The sequence below is a fragment of the Thunnus thynnus genome, chromosome 8 (genome assembly GCF_963924715.1).
Source record: "Thunnus thynnus chromosome 8, fThuThy2.1, whole genome shotgun sequence".
NCBI classification, from domain to species: Eukaryota; Metazoa; Chordata; class Actinopteri; order Scombriformes; family Scombridae; genus Thunnus; species Thunnus thynnus.
In genome coordinates, this window is record NC_089524.1 from 10,675,203 (window position 1) to 10,700,085 (window position 24,883).

At 38.8% G+C, this 24,883-nt stretch overlaps 1 protein-coding gene across 1 annotated transcript; it reads right to left on the reverse strand.

Annotated features, from left to right (window-relative positions):
• Positions 1 to 657: 657 nt before the first annotated feature.
• On the reverse strand, positions 658 to 23,597 carry lurap1 (leucine rich adaptor protein 1). The gene is made up of 2 exons (XM_067596443.1): positions 22,844 to 23,597; positions 658 to 8,476 (listed from the first exon to the last, which is right to left on the reverse strand). Exons 1-2 carry the CDS (start codon positions 23,069 to 23,071, stop codon positions 7,571 to 7,573), a joined length of 1,134 nt encoding a protein of 377 aa, XP_067452544.1. The 5' UTR covers positions 23,072 to 23,597; the 3' UTR covers positions 658 to 7,570.
• Between the last annotated feature and the right edge of the window lie 1,286 nt (positions 23,598 to 24,883).

The following is a 24,883-nucleotide window of genomic DNA, read 5'->3' on the forward strand; positions in this document are numbered from 1 at the left end:
GTTGGCCAAATTCTAAAACGTTACCATTATATACTATATATTAGTGAAGCGAAGAAGTAGAAATTGACCCAAAGCTTGCTAATTTTATCTCTCAAGCAACAATGAAAAAACATTCAATCTAAAAAATATGCATACACATAGATAATGCATTTGCGCACAATAAATACTCTTAGTATTCTTCCATACTGTATGCAGTTTAATCACTCCTTCTTTCAGTTACCTGCTCTAAAAAGGACAATGATGCTCCCTCTGACGTCATCAAGCAGCATACTACAGTGTCCTCTTTGTAGTTGTTTTGGTAAATGGCCATTGAGTGCTTTGAGGGCTAATGGATCTGCATTGATAAACCTTTGTGTGTGGGATGAGGCCAAGTATTGATTAGGAATCTACATGAGGTTCACTGAAAGCATACAGAGTAGTTTAAATTAAGAGGGTCAGGAGAGAAAAACAGCTGCTGATCAGGAGAAGGTGGGGAGGATTTCGGTTTTGAATTTCTTAATTCGCTTTCTCTCGTGGGAAATATTTGATACAGTTCCCAAGTTTCTTTAAACTAAACCCCAAACGGTCAAGAGGTCAAACTGTGAAAAGGATGTTTTCACGGGCAACATTACTGATATCACATCCTGGCATATGATCAGGGAAGAAAGACACAAGAAAAACATTTAAAATATCTTTAATCATTGGATAAGCTCATATAATTTACATAGTTTGCAAGATATAATTCTCCACATTAGTTACATAATCAGTTTTTTGTTGAACATTTCCACTCTACAAAGAAAAATAACATTTTTTTTCTCTAGACACATTGCATAACAAAATAATAAAAATGCATCGTACCATGGAAATTAAAAAAAACGTTCCACTCACTCAAGCAAGATATCGATTGGACTGATCCAGTGAACTGCAGTCGGTCTCAGTGGGTTTTATCTTTCAGTCCGTGTTAGGGACATGCTTTGCCTAAGTTGAGTTTTGGACCCGGTTCAGAGCCCTGTGTACACTCAGTGGGGTTTGTTTCAATTCACTTCCATTTCTTTGAGCAATTTGGGAAGAGAACAAAACACACACACACACACACACACACGCACACAGGGATAAAGTGTAAATAAGATTCAAGGAAAGGAAACGTTGGTCTTAATGGCTCTCTTTGAGGAGCTGTCAGGTACCTAGAGACCCAGTCCTGGGATAAATTGTGCTTGTGTGTGTGTTTGTGTGTATGGGAGGAAGGAAGAAAACAGCAGGGCACCGGGAGTGGAAGCTTTCTTTCAGCTGCATGCTGCGTGCTACGCCGGTCAGCTCACTGCTTATCCCTCTATTCTGCCTCCCTGGGAGACACAACCAGTCCGTCTCAAAAGCTTCTCAAAAATGGTCAGAACTGCAGCCACCAGCAAGTAAAATCCTCTTGACAACATTTCAGGTGGTTACTAGTGACGATGGCTGAGCTGTGTACTAATGCTCAACAGACCAGCGAGGAGTGTGAGAAAAGGGAAGAAAAATCACCAATGACTACATGTACAGGAATTTCCTGTGCTGCAATCAAAATAATCAAAAAACTTGCCTAAAATGTTGAATTCTTAGTATCTCGAGAAACATGCAAATCAACTCTTTTACTTTGTGATTTCTGCCTCTTAAGGACATGCAACCCTGTTAAAATTTGCATTGTATTACATTAAAAAATGTACAACATTTAAAGCCCACATTGTAAGGTAGAAAGGAATCAAAAATATTTTTCCTAATGCGATAAAATTGACATTTTAATCCTCAATCCTCGAGAAGCAGAGATCCATTACAGTTTTTTGGACAAAAAAATTGTGCGTGCGTTTAACTTTGGACGCACCTTCTTTCATTCACAAATACATGCTAAGCTGCCCAAGGTGATAAGAAATCTGACATTGTATTTCATTTAGTTTCCAGAAGGGCAAAGAACATATAGAAATCTGAATTTGTGCTTTTTGCAGCAACCAGATTCCCTCAGTCAGCATGTCTGACTTTTATCTAATTATTAATGGATTATATATTAACCTGGCATTTCAGCACAAAGTCAATGAACACCTTGTTGGATTATAATGAAAATGGGTACCACTTTCTTAATAGGCACCCTTCATAACATGTATATTGGTTGTAACTAATGGCTTTGTTTGTTGCATTAATTAATATGGAAGAATTCTGGATTGCCAGGTTTTCAAAAATATACATTTGATTGGTGTTTATTCTTTTTATTTGGTAATAATGAAGTTGTACATGTGGGCAGTCCATTAGTTAACACTATAATTACACGAATAAGCCATCAAATCTGTAGTTAAAGATGCCGATAAGTCACTAATAAAAGGGTTTTAATCATCAGATCTGTTACATAAGTGATGTTAATTAACTGATTTTGGTCCAGATTGTCTGCAGCCTTTTTTCTAGAAATAAGTGGTCAAATGTTCCAGCAAGTCAAGAGGATTTTTCACAACATGGCAACCCAACATTTTTTGTTATTAATGGCTTAACTGATATTAAATGTAAAGAAATGATTAAAGCCATTACAAAGTGGTACAGGAAAATGTATACATGTAATCAGGATTCATCACAAATGACTTGCATAGGAATTAACATCAAATCCAATTCGTAATATTCTGACTTTGACTGTCTGCAGACAAGTTAAATTGCATCAGTCAGTCACCAGTCATCAACCAAAGAGTACGTCTATACTGCTACTAGCACCGTGTTAAACATTGTTTGATGGAGTCACTAGAGCTGAAGCCTGCTCGTCTCATTGTCATGGCAACTGTGTGGATATCCACTCATCTATGTAATCATGCTGTTTATCTTGTGCCCAGAATAGCCAGGGGCGCCTTCTGGCACCTGAAGCCAAGGCAAACACATCAAGCTCCGGGCGTCTGATAAATCCTGGACATCAGAAAAAGGATACGGAACAGAAGGATTTAAGGGAGCGAGCCTGCAGGGTTGTGTTTACTTCCATAACTTCTAACTTCTTTTAGTGTTGACTGAAAAGTTAAAAAGACTGAAAGGTGTTTTCCACATTCTTCCATCCTCAGTCATGCACAAAGCAACTATTATCGCTCTTTCAAAAACAATCAGGCCACAAGCGATTCCTCCTGGCACCTAGACTGGCAGCAGTCATTAAATCTCTGCCAAGGAGTGGTTTAAAACAATGTTCATATTCCAATTTTAAACTGGATGTGCCCTGTGAAAACACATTACAGCATCGTGGGCTACAGTATATCATCAGAAAGACACACTATAGCTTGATGTAATGTGTTTTACAGGTTTGTTCCTTGCTCTAAAATGTAGTTTTTTTCCATATGGCTCAGCTAATTTGGAAAGAAAACCACAAACTAGTGGAGCAGACAGTCTCTTTGGCATGCAATATTGCTTCACAGCCAACACATATGTTAAAAAAAGGGAGGAGGTTTTAAATGACTTCATGTTTATACTGTGGCTGGATAATATACCATGGATGAAATACTTATCCAGAGATGGATAGATGCTCTTCTTGTTGTATTCAAAGGGATTCAGAAGGGAAAGAAAAAGATGGGGGCAGATTTTTAAAGTGATCCAACTTGTCCAGGAGTTAAAAGTTTAGTTTTAGCACAGTTTTCCTCGCCTGTCTCCAGGACTAGCCTTCAGTTGCTGTTTCTGTGGTGCCGGCTTTATGGTGCTGTCTCCAGTGAGAGGGCATTGTGTGTGCATGATGTGTGTGTTGGCACAGACTGCACATTTCCATCAGACCAGTGTGGTGGTGGAAAGTAGGATGAAAAGAACACCAGGAGGAGGAAAGAGGAAACACTTCAGTGGCTCAAACAAATAGAGATGCTGAGTTTAACATATTTACTGTCACAGCCTATAAAGATTAAATTTCTTTACAGTGAAACCTTGCAGAAAGTGAATGAATCAATGCTTTATTAATGCATGATGTAAGCAGCGGCAGTTAACATGTATGGATGTGGAGGAGCTAGATTTGAGCAACATGATCCCTTAATTGGGTGGTTCAGAGAAAAGTTAGGAAATATCTTTGTGTGAATGAGATGACTACATGAAACATTAGGCCCAGGACTTTTAGGTTGTGTAGGGCTGGTGCTGACTGAAATGTGTCCATAGCAAGTACCAAAACTGAACATTGAATGCCTGCTAAGATTCATACTTCTCTTTACATATTCTTTGATCAGACAGTTTCTGATTTAAGTCATAATTTTGCCCATTTTTGGACTATTTTACTGAGACAAAGCTCTTGCTGCTGTTGTATTTTGACATTTAACATTTGATAAATTTTACTTTTGTTAAATGAAAAAGGGTTTCGTAGAAAAATATGTCTATATTTCTAAAAAGCATTCAGGTATTTCATCTGCACTCGTATAGTGAGCCAAAGTTCCATTGGCTTCTGTAACACAATGTCATCTCTCATTAAGATGAGAGTCATGTATAGCCAGCTGTCTCTCTGAAAAAAATTAAATGTGCTGCCAGGGCTTATTATCCATATTCTAAAACAAATTCAACCACGACAGCTCTTGGTATTAGAAGTTGAAAGCTTTTTGATTTAAGTTGAACGAAGATTAAGCTCCCAGCAGTGTGAGTACTTACATCATCATAACTTGGTTTCTTCCACATCCATAATATTCAGCATTTTCTTCTAAAGTCATTTTTCCAAATTTTTGCTGTTATCTCTGCTGTCTGAAATACTTCTTAACTGTTTGGCCCACTGTGTCTTCCTTTTATTACAGACATATTGAAGGGGTGATGTTTAATCTGCAATGCTCTCAGGCTAAGGGGAAATGGGGTTTATTAAAGTCGGATAGCAAGAGAAATATTGATTTTTAAGTAATTTGCATAATTACAAATGTCAATATGATTTTGAATGAGGTTAGTGCTTCTGGAGCAGAACAAAGAATTTCCATAAAAGGGACAGAGGTCAAGTGAGACATATTAATAATTAGAGTCCAGAAGTGATTCAAGAGCTGTGCACCAGAGCATTATGATACCACACAAGGGAAGAAACTAAATGTCAGCTAAATAAAGGTCATATAAGGTAGGAGGGAAGGTAAGCCAAACTTTTTACAAGGAGCTTTTTTAAACACTGCAGCATAAACAATATGAATTGATTATGTAATATGTTCCCCTCTGTTTATCAAATGTGTTGCTCTACCCCTGCAGCATTAACATGACTAACTGCCGCATGGTAGGAGGTGCAGTAACGCTGTGACGAATGAGCTGAAAACACTTAAAAACCTTTGGGACTCATCTATTCTTATCCAAACCTGACAAGCCAGCTGTGGTCAGGCAGGCTGTCAGCATTTGTCTCTCACTTACACACACACAAAGAAACACACACACTCACATCCTCTCCCTGTCAGTAGTCTTGGAAACTCCTGAAAAACCAAAAATATTGTTCGATTTTGTTTGCTAAGAAGAGGCTGCTTATGTAAGCCAATAGAAAGGCTTCAGGAAATATTGCTTTTCTTCTCTGATTGTATTAGGTCTTCCATTTCTCACAGTGCAACCAATAAAGCTCTCAGCACAGAGCATGCAATATCCACCCAGACGACAAAACACATTTACCACTCACATGGCGAGAGCACACAGACCATTGGTCTAGCCATTTGTACACGCAAGCGGAGGCCAGGAGAAAAAAATGAAATCAGTCAAAAAACTCAGATTATCATAACAACAGTGCAGTCATCTCAGGAGGGAAAATACAGGCATATGTACTGTAGTTAAGGTTCACACCAATCAGGCACAACATTTGCTTTTAAAAAGAAATGAACACACGTTACCGTAACTCTTAAAAGAAGAAAAATATTCAGCCATATTAAAGATTTGCAAACAACCGGTCACGACTAGTACCTGATGCACAGAGTAGCTGTATTGTGATTCAGTGAATATACAGTATTGCAGATGGTTGGCTAAGCACTGAGGGTATTAGCTCCACAAAGACACAAATGCGCACAGTGGGTACATTATTTTTCAGTGAGGGACACTTTTTACTAACCTCAGTACTCTTTCTTCTGTGTTCATATCTTCTACTTTTTATTCAGGCAACTACGAGTTTGGGGACAAACACGCTCACAGATTTTATCATAATACGCAGGTGTTTAATACATATGTTTCACTTGTTAATACATTATGAAGTAATACTGCCTGTAACCATTGTTACTGTTCAGTCATGTTGTCCAAGAATAAGATATATATTTTTCTATTTTATATGTCACTATATATATAGGGACTAGAATTTATTTTGTGATTCAAATATGGGGTTGATATGGGGAAACTTTGGTCTTCTACTGCCTTAAATGCATAACAATAGGCTTTGTCAGTGCTACTAGTAATGGAGTTAAAGGTTCTGATGATTGTGGAGGACTCACAAAACTTTCAGAAGGATGTATAAAGTGATTAAAGGGGACATATCATGCTTTTTGTGACTCTGTTATTTTTATACCGTTGTGATGTCAGATGTCTTTTGGTTAAAGGTCCATAACTTGAGGCGAACGTATGTAAAAATGCTCCCTGCTAGTCAAAAGCCCAGGCTTCAACCTGCGCTGAATGCATCTGTTACCTCTACTTCAGGCTTGAACATGTATAAATGTATTTGAGAAGTTTCCATTTAGAGTAAAGAATAAGAAGTGAAATCCTGCTATTATAGTTTGTTTCATGGTTTGTTTACGTTGCCTCCAGAACCACCGGAAGTCTCCTGAGGGGCAACTTGCAGAAGCTGGCCGATCAGAACGGAGCGAGCTCCACGGGAGGGGGGCCTTAAAGAGACAGTAGCTAAAACGGCCTGTTTTAGACAGAGGCTGAACTGAGAGGCTGCATAAAGAGCCAGTAGATATATGAGGAGTTTTTTGAACTGTAAATCATGCAAAGATATTCCAGTAGAGCTCCAGATGAAAAATACAGACCAGGAAGTATGCATGATACATCCTCTTTAAGGAGATCCCAGAGCAATATTATTTATGGAGACCAGAAATCTTTGTTGTGCTCCTAGGTTTTAATAATGGAGTGAGTGTAAGTAGAGGAAATGTGGTTTATGGGAAATTGTTTTTCTGCATAAACAGCAGGAGGTCAAATCAAAATTCAAATCTTCTAATTTACATTGTTTGATATACTATGTTAAACAATCTGAAATCATGTTTCAGCTCTCCGGCAGGTCATCTGTGCTTTATTTATACAGGAAATAAAACAAAACAAAAAGAAAAGAAAAGAAAAGAAAAGAAAAGGAAAGAAAAAATCAGGGAATGCCAAGAAAGACCCTGAGAAAAACTATGACAGGATTTTAAAATTGATTTTCCTAAGTTTGTGTGAGGCAGCCCTGTTTGGCTAAATATGGTCAAAATCCTGTAATGTGCATCCACCTTAATACTGACATCAATGTTGTATAGAAAGTTAGTGCAGTCGCAGGAGGGAACAACTAAACAAAACGTTATTCTTTGTCTTTCAAAGCCAGTGTCTTTCAACGAGGAAAGCCTCACTATGTGCATTTCACAACAGCAGTTCATTCTACCTTCAGCAATCTGGTCTTTGATATTACAGAGGGAGCGGTCAATAGTGGCTTTAGCTCTCTCTGTTATTATCCCTCTTACAAAAAAGTCACATCTTCTTGTGACTGCACCCACCGCCAGTGCGCGTCGTACTCCAGATGCATTTTGCCGTTCATTTTGCAAGTATCCAAGTCAATCTTTCCATTTTTGTAAGGTTTGAGTTTAGGGCTCTGGCTCGTCCCCAGTTTCTCGCTGAGGCAGGGGCGGGTTGGGCTGCCTGTTTGTGTAGTTGTTTTTTCCAGGATGCCATTAGCCTTAATGGATTGTGTCAGAGTATTGTTCTTAGAAACAAGGCTTCCCTTACCGGTCTCTGCAGCCTTGGTCCAGACTGCAGGATCTTGCTTGGACCCCTCAGACTTGGCTTTAGGAGAGCTGCCAGGAATTGCTGGTTTCCCTGTTCCAGTCCCAGCAATACCAGTCCCAATGACAGCACTGATAACCATAGTCCCAGGTCCAGTTTTCACCTCTGTCCCATTTCCAGCCACAGTTCCATTCTCATTTACCCCGGCCCGAATCCCTATTCCAACTCCACTTCCAGCCCCGGCACCAATAGACTTCACTCCAGTCATAGCCGCAGTAACCATGGCCCCGGGGCCTCCCGCTATCCGGCCCCCAGCAGCAGACTCTAAGACCAGTGGTGTGGAGGAGCAGATGACCGACTCCGAGCTGGAGGGGCAGTACTCATCCATGTCATCCGCCAGGGTGTCCAAGTAGCTGCCGATAGAGATGTTGTCCAGCTTGTCGTTGGGGTCCTGCAGGCTGCTCCAGGAGCCTCTCCAGGAAGTGTCAGGGCCCTCACCCAGGCTGTACTGACTGCTGGTCAAGCTGCTGCAGCGGCTCGTCAGCGTGCTGCGCTCCTCCAGCAGCCACTTCACCGCCTCGATGCCCTCGTGGACTGCCAACAACTGCTGCAGGATCTTCACGTCCACCGAACGCAAGTGGGCCTGCGCAGACATAGAAAGGACAGACAGGAAACAGTGAAGTTGTTTGTTGGTTCTTATGATTATTTTTTATTATGTTTACATTTTGATAGTTTGCAGTTTTCAATAGGAAAGAAAAAGTTACATGTAAGAAGCAGACAAAGTCTGAACCCGAGTGTTATTGAAATCTAGAGCTCATCGATTCAGAAACTCCAGGAGATGTGGATATCTTATGCAAAAAGATTAATTGATGAACACAAACTTGATGGACCAAGGAGATAGCAGTTACATTTCAAAGTGCCGGTGTAGACCCAGTGTAATTCCACAGCAAATGTGAGGGAAAAGAGTTAACTGAGTTATTCTCAGTTATTCCTGCAGTGCCCAGGCGATCTTGTCCCTAGTCACAACATCGCTTTAAGATTGTTTACTTTGGCACTGTCTCTATGGTAACATCATAAAGCCAGGTCAGCTCGACCGGGAAGAAGACAGCTGTCTGTCCTTCACTGTCTGCTTGTCTAAGGAGCAGGAAAATAGAAGCATTTTCATATATGACACATACTATATGAAAATCCCTTCACACTGAGGAACCACCAGGACACTGCAGATATCTATTTCAAGCATTCAGCTTTGGCTCCGGTGACAAGTGCAAATCTTACTATAGAGCTATTAAACCTTTGCAGATGACCATAATAGGAAGTAACATATAAGAGAAGCTGGCAGGTTGAATGTGCACAGCTAAAACTGGGGAAACGAAGAAGGGGAAGGTAGATGAAAAAAACTTGGAGACTGACAGAACTAAGACAAAGAAGATTTAGGAAAGCATACTGTAAGTTGTGAATCAAGCTGTTTAAAAGTGTTAGCAAGAAAATCAAACTAAAACTAACACTGCAGGAAAAGCTGTTGAGAGATGGAAATGTAATACAGTGGAAAGTTTGACACATTTTAGATCTAAAAAATCTAAATTCCATTGGAAAAGCTTTAAACTGAAGTGTAAATGCCCAATAAATGGTGCAAACTACTCAAAGATTTATTTATTCATGATGTCATCTGGTAGAAGTAAATAAAGTGATTATCAATCTGAAATAACAGCCACTGCTGCTTCTAATGTGATGTGTGTGTGGGGGAGGTTGAAAAAAAAAGCTAAATGGTGAGTAAAAAGAAAAAGATGGCTGCAGTCATGGAAAAATTCCTCCCCAGAATACATTACCAGAGGTCTGCGGTGAAGTGCAGGGCCAAGAGGTGATATATGGCATCAACATTCAAAGCTGGGCCTGATGATATCCACACCTTTCTGCAGATAACCAGTTTCTCTCTTAGCTAAAACCTTTGGTCTCTCTCAGTATTTCTACATAATGTTTTTGTTTTTTCTTTCCACTGTCTATCACTCTTTCTCAAGGCTAACTCTGTTTTCTGGAATCATATACATTGCAAAATATGCAGTTTATAAACAGTGTATATAACTATAACATGTTTGTGTATTTTGTGTCACATGATTATGGCTCCTTTCAGACAGGTTTCATGGACAATTACACTTAAACAATGTATCTTGTACATTTTGTATAATTTGTAGTTTAGTCACATTTATGATTATAGGGTAACAGAAATTGAAACATAAAAGTATGTTTTAGCATTTAGGGAGGAAACATTCAGATCCTTTACTCAAGTAGAAGTATGTAAGATTTGCATAATGTACTTGGAGTATTAGAAATAAAAGTGGTAAATGCAGAACATTTATTAATGCATAGTTGGTCTAATCTAAACTATTTTAGACTATTGTGCAGTAAACCATAATTGGAAATAATTGGAAAAACAGTTAAGAGCAGCTGGCAAGTTTTGCAGGGCTAAAAATGGGGAAACATATAAGGTGAAGGTAGAGGAAAAAAGCTTACAGATGGATGTAAAAGACAGAAATAAGAAAAAGAAGGTTACTATTATATATAGTAGATTGATAGTAGAGATAGTAGTAGTAGTAGATTTTAGTGGATTGTTAATGCTTTTGCATTAATGTGTATGAATCATTTTGCTATTATAGTTGGTCGAGGTGGAGCTAATTTAAACTGTTTTAGACTGTTGGGTAGTTAAATCAAAATAAATGCATCATATTCTATAAGATTGACATGTGTTTTCTATGTAAAATCTTAATTTGTAAAGTAACTTGTAACTTTAGCATTCATAGAGTAAATGTAACAAAAAAAAAACAATATTTCCCTCTTAAACATAGTGGACTAGAAATATAAAGTGCCATGAAATGCAAATGCTCGAGGAAAGTACAAATACCTAATATTTGTACTGACACCACTGTGTTTTAACACACTAGCTTAAACAAAGCATGTAGTGTCCTAATGTTTTAAAATTCATATGGCTGTGACAGTGGCCACAGCCATATGAATCACTGTCAGACAAAATACACAAACACTGCATGTTCATATACAATCTATAAACTGTATATTTTACATCATATATGATTCTTATAGATTGTGTAGTGATTGTTTTACAGCAAAACATGTATAAAAATGGTCAAACCTGCATATGTAACATTTTTACCAATGACAGGTAGAAGTGAAGGGACCTTAAGCCAGTAAGACCTTACTCTCTGACCTTTTGGAGTCTTTGCATATCTCTCTTTTCCTGTATGGGGTCCTTATGACCTTCCAGGTCATGTCAATAAAACAGTGGAGGGGAACGTATTGATTGTTCCAACCTGCCAAGCTATTTATCTGTTGGGTCTGCATGATGTTAGTTGTGCCTCAAGCTGACTGACGCTTCACTGCGGATTTAGTCTATAAAGCTCTGTCATTATCCATCAGTGTTGTTAAAACCTCCCTGCCAAGAGAGTCTACCATCTACAAGAAAAAAACATGGAGAAATGTAAAAAAAAAAATATCTCTTGTACATCCTTTGAATGCATAAGTGGTGGCTGACCTTTGTATAAACCAGTCACCATTCAGAACAGCTAACACTGCTGGCTGCAGGGTGAAACTACTTGGCACATTTTTTAGTCCACTTCAATTCAATGTCTCTCCTTTGTCTTTCTAAGTATCCGGCCCACTGTGGTTAAAAAAGCCACACAGTAGGAGGATGATTTAGATCAGTGGTTCCAAACCAGGGTGTCAAAATCCCCTCAAGCGGTCCCAAGATAAATCTGAAAAGTCATAAAACGTTTTTTTGTGACCTTTTACTAACTTTTCTCATAAAATACTAGTTACTTTCACCTCTGACAATGTGTACGCAATCTTTGGTTGAGCAGCTCACAACTCATGTCCATATACAGGCCATAAAAGAGGGTCAAAAGTGCTTCATTTTAACAATTCAAAAAGGTTGGGAACCACCGATTTAGATGATACTGCATCCTCATGTTGAATAAAGTTGATTTGACTTTTATTATTCGCAGGCAATTATGTTATCCGTATCAAACTGTCATCACAGCTAATGTCAATATGGGCCTTCATGATTAGCTTAAGCACCATTTGAATGCCTTGCACCACTTTAATGTGCTGTTTATGTGTTCACAGTAAGTGACTTGTGAGGACTTAAATGTTTGCAGGCTTACACAAACCTAAACCATAACCTCGCTTTACCCCAACCCTTAACCCAAACCTAAACCTAAGCACAATCTTAATTTCAACCAAAAACCAAGCCTTAATCCTATAATATGTATGGTTGAGGTTGTGGGGATCAGAATTTTGGTGATAGATGGGGGATGAGTCACTACGATGTGACTGTGTGAACAGATGTTTGTCCCCAAAACGATTAATACAAGTACACAGAGACATGAGCTAAGAAAGCAGAAAAGACACCTGTAGCAGGAGATGAGGCAGGACATCGCTTTACAGGAAAGTAAAGGTGTGAGCTTTGTGGTCGATGTTGTGCAGCTCGGCTCATGGCAAGGTCAAACTCAACACTGAGTTACACCGGCAGACAGAGCTCTACCAACACATGATGAAGGATAAATAAATGAAGGGAGTGAGGAAAAAAGGATATAAATATAAACATCTATCCACTCTATATGAAACAAACATAATATGATAAATCCACACAGGGAGGAGCGCTGGACAAAAAGAAGATCAACAACCGCAGCTTCGTGTCTGTGTGTGTTAGTGTGTGTGTGGCTGTAAACCTCCTGGCATCCTGAGGCGTAGACATGAGGGGTGGGGTTCAGGTTTGAGGTTTGAGGGTTTGAAGCTGGAAGAGACTGAGTGCGTAATGAGGGTGGCAGTAAAAGTAGCTCCATGCCTGTCAGCGCTGAGGTGGCACAACGCTAACGAAGCTGTGCGCTCCACTCGTCTTCTGCTGAGAGGATAGATCCTGTAAATTATTCTTTAGTGGGACGGTTGCATTTTAACACAATTTAGGAAAAATCTCTGATGGTACTGTACCTGAACCAAACATAACAATTTGTATCAACAATTACATGTAGACACCAAAAATTTGACAATTTTCATCAATTTTTAAAAGGCAGTTTATGACTAGCCTCGGAAATATAAACATACTTATTTTGATTTTTTGGGTAATGATCTGCGAACATTTATGTGAAAGAAAATCATGTTGGTGTTTGGTGTTTTCCTCCAAAATATATAACCATAGCAAAAGCATAATTATCATCATGCAGTTTCCAGGAAAGAAGTGTAAAATAAAAAATTTAAAAACATTAAATAATAGAAACACAAATGTAAAAATAGTTTATTTTATCATCTAAAATGCATGACTACAGTTGCTTGTGGTCACAGCAATGCCTTTTATTTTGAAATCAATGTAGAGACAATATTTGATTGTTACTGACTAACAAGAATCATTTTCTTTTCTTTTTTTTGTCTACATGCCCGTCTTTGTGCCAACAGTGGAAAGCCTTCTAGTCAGCATGAATGCCAATCGTGTCTTGCATTGTGTGCTACTGCTGTTCCTTGAGGAAATTCTTTCCACTGCATTATTTTCATTATATACAGACTGATTATGGTCTTTAATTATACAATGAAGTCAAAACATACTCATTACGGAGAGGACCCTGACAAATGAAAAAGGTCAAACTGGGGCCAAATGGATTTTTATGTGACAGCAGTTGGGGTGAGAGTGGGGGGATGGATGTCCAGGACTGTGTAGCCTTGAGGACTGAAACACCATTAATCATCTTTTTTTTTCATTTTTGTTGCCATCAGTATACAGCCAAACAGATTTCAGTTTTCCTGCTCAGGCAAAAGGCCAAGCACCTTCTGGCTGATCCACAGGATTCTGGAAAGCTCATTTTCCTGCCTTTTCATCCGCTAAATTCAGTCATGTATGTACACTGCAAACAATATTTAACTAAACAGTGAATGAATTGAAGTGAAGTGAATTTAATTAAACTACAAGTATTAATAAAGATGATTTGTTTGCTTCTTTTTTACCTTTATATCACTTTAATTAATACATTTAGGTTTTTGACCATTGGTTAGTTACAATAAGTGACTTGAAGATACTTTTGGATCTGCTGTTGTGTTCTGCATTATTTTTGAAATTTCATGGGGTAAACAATCAATTTATTAACTGGAAAAATAAAAAAAAAGATGAATCGACACTGAAAATAAATAGTTTCAGCCCTCACATGTATGTCTGAATACATGTAATGAGGTACCTTCCTCTATCTCTTTCAAAGCAGAAGGAACTAGTTGAGACTGAGACTGCGCCAGCACTCACAAAAACATCAGAATCGTTGGAATGTTTACTGTTATGGATATTTTGTTGGACTTGGGTTTTCTCTCAGATTGTAGTTTTTCTTGGACACTTCCTTGGACATTTTTGTCACAATTTGGATTTCATGGCAGAGGAAGTTGTGGCTTGAATGGCACTGAGCGCTTTGGATCACAGTGTGGAATGTTTGCTTACATGATTACATGAGAGGCACAAACCGGGCCTACAGCTGCTGCAAATAATCCGACACATTTCAGGCAAGAAGTCTTTGGAGGTGATTTCTAATATTAACATGTTAACTGTGGTTCTTCCTTGAGGTTTACATGGTGAACTTCTTTTGTTAACAGTTGCCTAATCACACATCCAACAGACACAGAACAACATAAACATTCATTTGAAGTCGTGTTTCTGGCTGTCTGATGAAGGTAAGTCCGATATTCACTCTCTTTTTTTAGCTCTGTTTTTATCTTCGGTGACTCTTGAGATAAATATCTCTCCTTTTAACTGCTAAATGCTTCACTATGTTCAGCAGCTTGTTTCTGTCTGCTGTTTGATGCTTGGTAAAGTCATGCTCTGTGAGCAGTGAAATTTAACCAAAACAGCAAAGTTGCAGGGTGGAAAATCAAACCAATGCTCTGCAGAGCTGAGAGGAACTGCACAGACTGGTAATAACTTTCTGACAGCTTGTTACTATGAGGGACGCCTTTCACATTACCATGTCATTTGATCCACTGTTATTATACAAATATTGATTATAGCCACTCTGAAGCAGGTCCAATTCTGCCAAGTTGTCCTATTTCATTATTTCAGTAAATAATCTTTCGACTTTACTGGTCTGTCATTTTCTCTTTTCCCATCACATCCACAACACTGTTACCTTTGCTGTAGTTTGAATGTGTGGGTGTAAGTTCAACAGTTTTTTTCTTCTGATATTTCTCTTCCACATACACATCCTCAAATAGCATATTGGTAGTACAAAAACAAACTCCATATCTCAAAGTTTTATGGTTCCAGTACAGCATTATTTGACATGTTATTGTAGACCAGTTTCCCCCAGTAATATGCTAAATTATGCATCAAGATGCTCCAGAATCTGATCAGATCCATCTTCTCTTTTGTGGGAATGTGTGGTGTAAGAATGCACTTTCAATGATGTATTGACAAACTGAGTCTAAACACAGACATTCAGTCTTGATTGTGATAACATAAGTACAGCTGAAGCCTGATCCGTGACGCAGACTCTCTCACGTGGCGGATACAGCTTCCCAATGTCACACAGCCATACCTAACAGACTGCTGAATCACTGCCAGCAGAGACATCACAAGCACACATCAGTGCTCACATTCACCAGCAAAATAAACACTCGTCTCTATTGGCGCAGTCTCTCTCTCTCTCATGGTGTCACTGTCTGTCGTTTCACCTTCCCAATCTAAATCAAGCAGACACACAACGCCCTTGCAGTCACCATTAGACAGAAGGTCGGCCCTGTCCCTCTATAAACCTCCAACTGCTCCATCTGTCTGCATTCACCACTGAATGCTTCATAAAATATGCACTCATCCTCGCTGTTCTCCTACTCATTTTCTTTTTAGTGTTTCTGTATTTGACAGCTGTTTTTTCTTTCCTTCTTCCCTCTCTTTTATTCTGTTTCTCCTTTTCAGAACCAGAAAACATGTCTTAGATTGAAATTTGGCACAGTAAAAGTCAAACAAAATAAAGATACATGTTTAATGAAATTACAACACAGCCTGGAAAAACATTCTACCACATTTCAATCCTGATTTACCCAAAAAATGCAAATAGAAGCTTTCAATTTGATACACTGCTTTTCACAGATTTACAATGTTTAGACTAATGTTTTACGGATTTACAATGTTCAAATTGCTTTCTGCATAGCTGTGGAAGAAGCATAGAGCCCAAATCTCATCAGCAGATACTAGATAGAAAATAGAACGGTTTCAACACACAAGACACATAAGACGACTCATTCTAACGTAAGAAGAGAGTGGGATGATAGATTGTTACTGTATGAAAAAAACACAATATGGTTTTCCTCTGGTGCAACTGAGGAATCCTGAAATATGAGAATTCCTTTCAGCTTCAGTGGTAAGTTTTATGCATCAAGATGATAAAGAGTGTGATGGAGGAATGAAGGAGCTCAGGTCATTTTGGCAACTAAAAGTCCTACATTGATTGTCTGTGACCAGAGAGAGGAGGAAGGCTAAGATTAAATAGACTAGATTTTGAATCCCTTCATCTCTGCTCTGCGCTGAAAACTGACTTTGCACTGACATTCATCCTCCCAGAGGTGGATGACAGAGACAGAAAGTGACAGGGGAAAGCTACAGAGATACACAAGCAGACATGGAGAGAGAGAGAGAATGACCTAGGGGGAACAGCATTCGCCTTGTATATCTCTTTTGATAGCTGAAATACAGGTGCTGATCATGAGAAAAATGCAGCTAGTATAAAAAAATGCCTTCAGTGTATGTGTGTATGTGTGTGTGTGTGTGTGTGTGTGGCCGACTGCTAGTCTTCCGCGGTTTGAAAGGAGTGTCTCTATATCCAGTAAATCTGTTTAGATCAGAGGAGAGCATGTCTTCCATTAGACAGCTGGAGACGTGTGCAAAAGACAGGAGCTTTAAAACTGTCATGCAGAGATGAACAGCAACACTAAAATCATTAATAAAAACATTTATTTGCCTTCAGTTCGCACTGCCGTAAAATGTTCTCTACCGTGTCAAGACATAACTGTTAAGAAAACGCGTGTATGTATAAAGTCTGTTTATTCACAGACAGCCTGCAACCAGAAATCAGACAGCTAAGAAGATCAACACTAAAAGCCTTTCCAGTAATGACATCCACTTTCTATACATGTGTCAGTCATCTCTTCCATCCTATTATCCATATTACTGCAAGAAAAAAGGATGCAAAGGATGCATTTTCAACATTAAAGAAAAAGCCTGTTGATGAATTAGTAAATTAATCAACAGCAACTTTGACAACCAATTAATCATTTAACTCATTTATTAAGTAAAAAGGCCAAACATTTGCTTTTTCCAGTGTCTCAAATGTGGGAATTTTCCCACTGTTTCACATCATTATATGGATTAAATATCTTTAGGTTTCAGACAAAACAAGCTATTTGAACACATTACATTTGGAAATTGGGTATTTTACATAATTTTCTCACATTTTATGGTCTAAGCAATACATCTATCAATCAAAAACAAACTGAATTAAGAAGATTAAGGAGATTAAGCAATAAAGAAGTTAGTTAAAAAGTCTGGTAAGCAGTGAGAAATAATTTTGGTCTTGCCGTGCCATTTTAAACGGAAATGTGAACTTCATCATTTCACCTGATTTTAAGCTAAAAATGTGAAAGGCAAATGCACACTTAAAATATTTTGCCTTATTATATTACATTTATTTGGCTTTTGCCCACAGTGACTGACATTCAACACAATAGGCACAAGAGCTAGATGTCACCAAAAACTGGAAATTGAATCCTCCGAAATAAATAACTAAAAGCGAGTTCAGAGTGCTCCTGTTGTCTTGATTAAAGTCTTGATTAAATCTTGTAAGATTTTGATGTTTTAATAGATGCAACAATCCTCAGTTTGATTCCCATGTTGTAATTCAGGCTGATGCATGTGTCAAGTGACAAGTCTTTGTCTGGTGAAGTTTACATACACGTTAAGCCTGTTTGTTCCAGTCAAACATAAAGTACAGTGTAACAAGAAATACAGCACCACATCCTGTTTTTCCTGACAATTAACAAGGAGCAAAGCAACATTTCATTGCTGGTGGTGACACAGTGACAGCATGGCGCGCGCACACACACACACACACACACACACACACACGCACACACACACACACACACACTTACATCCTTGATCTTACAGTAAACAGATGCTGCAGCCCACCATCACTATTCTGAGCGATTATAGATACAGTAGAGTAACAGATGAATGAGGGACACAAGAGCAAAATACACTAATACACATGAAAAGTGAGAAAAAGAAGCAGATGTTACTCTATTGCTAAACATCCTGTGTGTGTGGATGTCTGTGTGTCTTATGAGTCAGAATTAGACAGAAAGTGTTCAGTATCAAAAAAACAACAAAAAAAAAACACATCCAGGGTTACTTCCAGATTAAGTACACAAGTGCATGCATATGTAAGCTTTTCCATTTAGCTTCACTCTGCAGGCACTCTGTCTGCACATGCATTACTGCACATCTTACTAAGCAGATTTTTTTCAATTCAATTCAACTTCATTTTTATAGCGCCAGATCACAACAGGAGTTATCTCAGGGCACTTTTCACATAGAGCAGGTCTAGACTGTACTCTTTAATTTACAGAGACCCAACATTCCCCCATGTGCAAGCATTTGGCAACAGCGGCAAGGAAAAAACTCCCCTTTAACGGGAAGAAACCTCAAGCAGAACCAGGCTCTAGGTGGGCGGCCATCTGCCTTGACCAGTTGGGCTGAGAGAGAAGAGGAGCTTTCTGATGAAAGTGCAAAGTTCAGAACTCCTCTTTTGCACTCTCGACACTACACCAATCCCATAGATGAATGAAGCAAGCACACACACACACACACGCAGACACACACAAGCAGGAGCAGCCTGGCTCTGTGCTGGAAGTTTCACTCCCCTCTAGTTAGGAAGTGGCTCTTTATCACTATCACTTGTCTCTCGATCCTCCCTCCTTTGCAGTAGGCCTGATTAATGAGTAAAACTGTTAACAAATCAGTCTGGTCCTTTGCTCTTGACAGATTTATAGAAACTCTCTGGATGCTTTGGGAATCTAAACTGGGGGCTTTGGTCAACTATTCACTCTGGAACTCGCTGACAACAGTGTCTGGAGGTTACAACAGTTCATTTCTCTACAACTTTCACATTTTTGACAGGCTAATAATTTTTATTGCTCCCTGTGAAATTAATAGGCTCATAGAAATGTTGGAGGATAAATATTGGCCTCTGTGAATCCTAATTTTGATAAAGCTGGTGTTTCAGAAATATAGCCGATATTTATACATATCGAGTTATCAACACATCACCATGGTGCCATCAGGAGTTTGTCATGTGACTGTAAAGCCTCTATCTCCACTTCTAGCAGCATGGACGTTGATGGAGGATGGAAGTATCACGCTTGAAGAATTGGGGAAACACTCAATAGCAGTAAATGCTTTCAATAAAAACTTGCCATATGATAATGTTTCATACAGTAGTGTTTCAATATAATGACTAGTATAATGAGTCAATGATTATTTTAACTATTCATTCAACTGTCCATCATTTCGTATATAAAATATCAGATTATGTGAAAAAATGTCTCAGTTTCCTGGAGTCTTTATATGTTTTGTTTTGTCCAAAAATAGTTCAAAACCCAAAGATATTCAGTTTACAATTGCAAACAACCAAGGAAACCGGCAAATATTTACATGTGCAAAACTGGAAGCTGGCATTTTTGCTTAAAAAAAATACTCAAAAATAGAGCATAGCCTTAGTTTAGGCAGAGCACTGAAGTTGCACTTGATCTCAGCTGTGATGTGAATATTCTTCACAATCACTGACTCATCCACAGCTGTGTGGCTGATAACATCCGTTCACATTCATGCAGGTGTACTCCACGGATTCAGCCCGTCATCAAAGGGAAAAATGACAGTATAGGTTGAAAATTTGGCTGGAAAAAAACGACCTATAGTTACGTTTGAGTGACAGATGCCATCTAGTGGCCATAGCAATAATGACCCGGAGAAGTGACGCAGATCAGATGACGTCAATACGAGGTGGCGGGTTGGGTGGATGGCGAGATAGATACATGGCAAAAAGTGGACTTAGCTGCAGGAGCTGACCGCTGTTCGCTTCCCGTTTCCAACCGCAAGTCGGAACAGCTTTTTAAAAACCGTAACTATTGTCATGGTGTTTACTGTTGTTATGACGATGAAGGTTGCCTAACTTTAAGGAAGAAGTAACTTTAACCCAGTGATCATTTTAACCAAAACCATGATCTTTCCCTAACCCTAACCAAGTGTTTTTTGTGCCTAAACCCAAAGAGACGTTAATCAAAGCGTTGTCACACCATAAAACACAATTATATTTTAACAGTGATTTGTAATGGTTTTGGACAGCTGTGATAGAAGCGGCATATTACAAAAAGCTCCCATGGGTCTCTCTGGGGCGCATGGCACAATCGGCCAATGTGGTCGTTTAATGATGAGGATGTGTTGGCCGATTACACTCTTGCTAATGCAGTGTGCTGCTGCAGCTCCCTCCACCACCCCAACCTCTTCCTTATGTGGTATTTCATATTTTAACTAAGATTTAATGTTTATGTATGTTAGAGGGATTAGCTCTCTAAGCAGGACCCTCGTCGCTGCTCAGAGAGCTCCCTCAAACAGCAGAGCCTTTTCAGTCAAATCTAAATGTATAAACATTTGCTATAAATGGTCATTCCTTTTCAAAATCAAAATTGTTGCCCACTAATTATACTGGCGGCCTACTAATTAATTAATCTGTCTAATGCTGACACATCTGGTAATTTATTGCAGTCGTGCAGTACTGTAATATTATGGTGCATACTGTTATAGTAGTATTGATGTGAGCTTGCCTGGTGTACACTAGACACAACAAAGATTTCATTGCCAAGTGTGAATTAAACTCAACTAAATTACATAGTAAATGCAAGATATATGACGTTAAGAGGGTGTGTTAAGAGGGTCAAATTGTATTTAAAGGCCAAAATTCTTAAAACTACTGCTGAGTGTAAGTGTTGGGTTACAGTGAGGAGAGCACCATTTCCTTTCTAGGACTCCTCTGACTCCTGTTTCTAAATTGCATTTTCACCGCCAGCATCCTGTGGGTTCCACAAATCCTGGAGTGAAATAAGTTTCTATTTTCTAACATGTGACCAAACTGATAATGTGTTTTGGATGTTTAAATGTAACCAATGTGTTTTGGAGCAACTCTCTCAGAAGACCACTTGCTTTGTTTGGGAGGCTTGTGGTGACAGTGCATGTGCTCTGTATCACAACCACAAACTGGGTGCATGCCTGCATCTGCCAAAGGAATGTATGACATACGTGATCACAGAAGGGAAAAAACAACTGTAGAGTGGTGCATTATTGCTACAGGCCCTACGCTGTTTGTGGGAGGGGGGAGTCCATATAAATAAGAAGACAGAAAAATGTGCGTTCAATGGAACAAATCAACCACCGTAAAAAGAAACCGAAATAATCTGCTTTCATTGTCTTTACAGAAAAACAAAGAACAGAAGAAATGCTTGATGATAAACATAGAAGCCAAAGCTGGAACTGGTAACAACTTGATTTGTTGTGAACAGTAGCATACACACTGTAAAACTGTGAAAAAGACTCTAATAAATTGGCAATATCATTAATAAGAGAACTATGGAAAGAATAAAGGGATTCTATGGATTTCTCAAGGTCAGAAAACACCATAAATTTCCAGTTCGGTCACACTGAGAGTCCTTACTGGACTAATGGTGACTGTTCAGATAATGAGTCACATATTAATGCTTAACTAACTGGTAACTAAGCATTAACTATTCCTGTGTTAACATGTAAGTTTGTGCCCATATGCTGACAAATGTTAGTACATTTTAAAATTACACAATAATAAAACAACATTAAGGAGAAATGTATATCATCATTAATCCATCCATTTTCAATAACTGCTTATCTTTGCAGGGTCATGGGGGCGCTGGAGCCTATCCCAGCTCTCTAAAATAATAATCTGATAAAATGAATCAGCATATCATAATATGCAAGCACAAAGTATAAATAACTAAAAAGCACTGGTTAGTGGGGTTCCTGGTATACTAATAACTGCTAAAGGCATCTTAAACTTGTGCAGTCCTGCAGCACAATCCATGGCAATGTCACAGGAAATAAAACGGAGATTTGAAAATCTTGGCATTGACTTAAGAAATGAAGCCTTTATGGACATTTCACAAGAAAGTTAACATTTAGCAGGGAGTTGCAAGGTAGACTCTTGAGTGCACAGCAGGGACCTGAGAAGGAAAAGGGCTGGACGATGTCACTTTGTCATAAAACATGACCATGTCTGCTGATGTTCAGTAACTCTGTCAGACACCTTGCACTTTGAATGTTGGGATGTTACATTTTAGTCTTTAATAAGAGTTTGATAGCTATGGTGAACAAGAAATGGCTTTCAAAAATTTATAATGGACTTTTAATAGCTATCATCACTTGAGGAAAATTGAAGAGATCTCTCTGTATCTGTAAATTACCCTAAATGAGGAGCAGGAAAAAGCAGAAACCTTTTTCAAATAATTAAACTTGATGTTATTTAGTACTGTGCGGTTTTTCATTAAGTGCAGTAATATAGCCCAGGCTTTCAGGAGTTGTACAACTCAGTGACTGTGCTGCTGTACCAATGCTTTCAACCATGCATGTCTGAGTCATGACAAACTGATCTGCTCATAACTGTTAGTATTCACAACAACACTGTTTAGGGAATAATAAGGTTTAGATTGTTCACCTTTCAATGTTGTATACTGGTGATGTCAGCGAATAGCGAATGCCACATCTTGGAAAACGGAGTCTGCCACACATCCAACAGTGTGAGCCATCGCGCGCGCGCGGGCACACACACACACACACACACACACACACACACACACACACACACACACACACACACACACACACAATCGAGTGCAACATTCTTACCATCTCCATCTTCAATTTCTTGATCTTTTCATCCAAACTCTTCTTCCCCGTATCCTTACTGGTATCGTGCGCGGTGGCCAGCTTGGCATCTCCCCGGATAGAGGACGCCTCCTCCCGCATCCACCTGAGCAAACCCTCGGGGGTCTTCCGGCCGATTTTCACCTCTATGTCTTTCAGATCTGGGATGGTCTCGCTGGCAGCAATGCCTTCATCCATTGTCGTGGTCATGCGTAAAAAAAACGAAGAAATCCGCAGGACAAAGATTACGTCCTTTTCGTTTCTTGGAAATTGTTGCCTGTCAAGCTGCGAGAGTCACTTCCTATAGGATTGTATGGCATCATATGCGACTCCAGCTGAGTTGGACTGCGCCAGGAGAGAAAAACAATTTGACAGCATCAACACAGCAACGTGTGAATGATTATTCCAGCAGAGTAATGCAGAGAAAAATCCGTGTTTACTGATTTAGCTGTATTATCATCTCAATGAAGCTGCTATATCTCAATTAACTAATGATCATCAAGTTTAAGATGAAAAAAAAATCCTCTATTTTGCTGTTTATTTCCCGAGTCTTGTTGATTGGTTCCTCTCCAGCGGTAAATACAGTCCGCTCTCCAGAGTCCAGCGTCACAGAGTGTGATCGCTGGAGGCCGGTGAGGCTGATGTGTCTTGTTGGAGATCCCTACGCTGAGCTACATTGCGCAGATTCCACCTGCATGATGACAGCAAGCAGCAACCGCAGAGTGGGAACAGAGACTCCAGACTGTCAAGTCAGCCAGAGTTACATCAAGCAGCTTCCGGTAAAAGCTTCAAACAAAACATGCATAAAGGAACACGTTGGCTAGCAGTATCAAAATCAAAATAATACTGGGGCTATCATTCTTGTCAAAACAAAAACCTTCCTGATTGCAAAAGTATTTTTCATTTTTTAAGAAATTCTGAATAAGCAACCAGAAATCTCACAATCATGATAACTTATTATCTAATGATTATGATTTTGTATGTCAAAATTACACTCAGTTTCAACTTTATTATAAGTATAAAGCAAAAAAGATGGATAATGTGCACATCCAATCCTAGCTGGTTGGTACAGGGCCAAAAACAGCAACAAGGGAAAAGGAGAGGCTGTCCGCACACTGAAATTGGAAGCAGTTATTGCAACGTTTCCACCTGCAAGATCTACCTATAAGTAGGAGATCGCACCATGCAAATAACACCGCCATCAATTTGCCAGAGACAAAACATGCAATGTAGCCCACGAGAGACCTATAATACACTTGAAAAAAACAACATCATTATCATTAAACAAGAAAGAGAAAAGTGTGTAGCCCACATTGTGCACAATATGTATAAGAATATCTATATTAGTTCCAGGTCTTGGCTTTATTAGGTATACCTAGCTAAAGATGATGACTAATACAACATAACTACCGTAATAGAAGATATAATGGTCAGCTCCTGTTAAAATTGTTGTCTAAATATGTTAATTCAATTTAACTGAGGTTGTAGTTTGTAGTGCTATTGAATTGTATTCCTTTATACTAACAGATGATTCTGATATTCTATCCTATTATTAGTCGGAAAACACCTCTCAGTATATAACCCGATGCAATTCAACAGCATCACAAACTACAGTCTCCAAAATAACCATTATATTGAATCAACACCTGTAAAACAGGTTTTACAAAACCTGAACATTATAACCTTGATGAAGGTAGGATTTACTGTTGGGCCATTGTATGCACACTGCATTAGCTGATGTACTATACCTCATAAGTATTACTTTAATATGACTTAGTATCTCTTAATTATGACCCACTAAGCCATGACAAGGCGATAATTTTATTAAATACAATCTCATAAATCAGACCTGAAAATAATCCTACCTATATGAAGTAGGGGCTCATTATCATGGTATACATCATTTTATATCATGATGTAGCATATTTTCAAGTCAAGTCCATTTTATTTGTATAGCCCCATATCACAAATCATACATTTGCCTGAGGGGCTTCACAATCTGTATAGCAATACAACATCCTC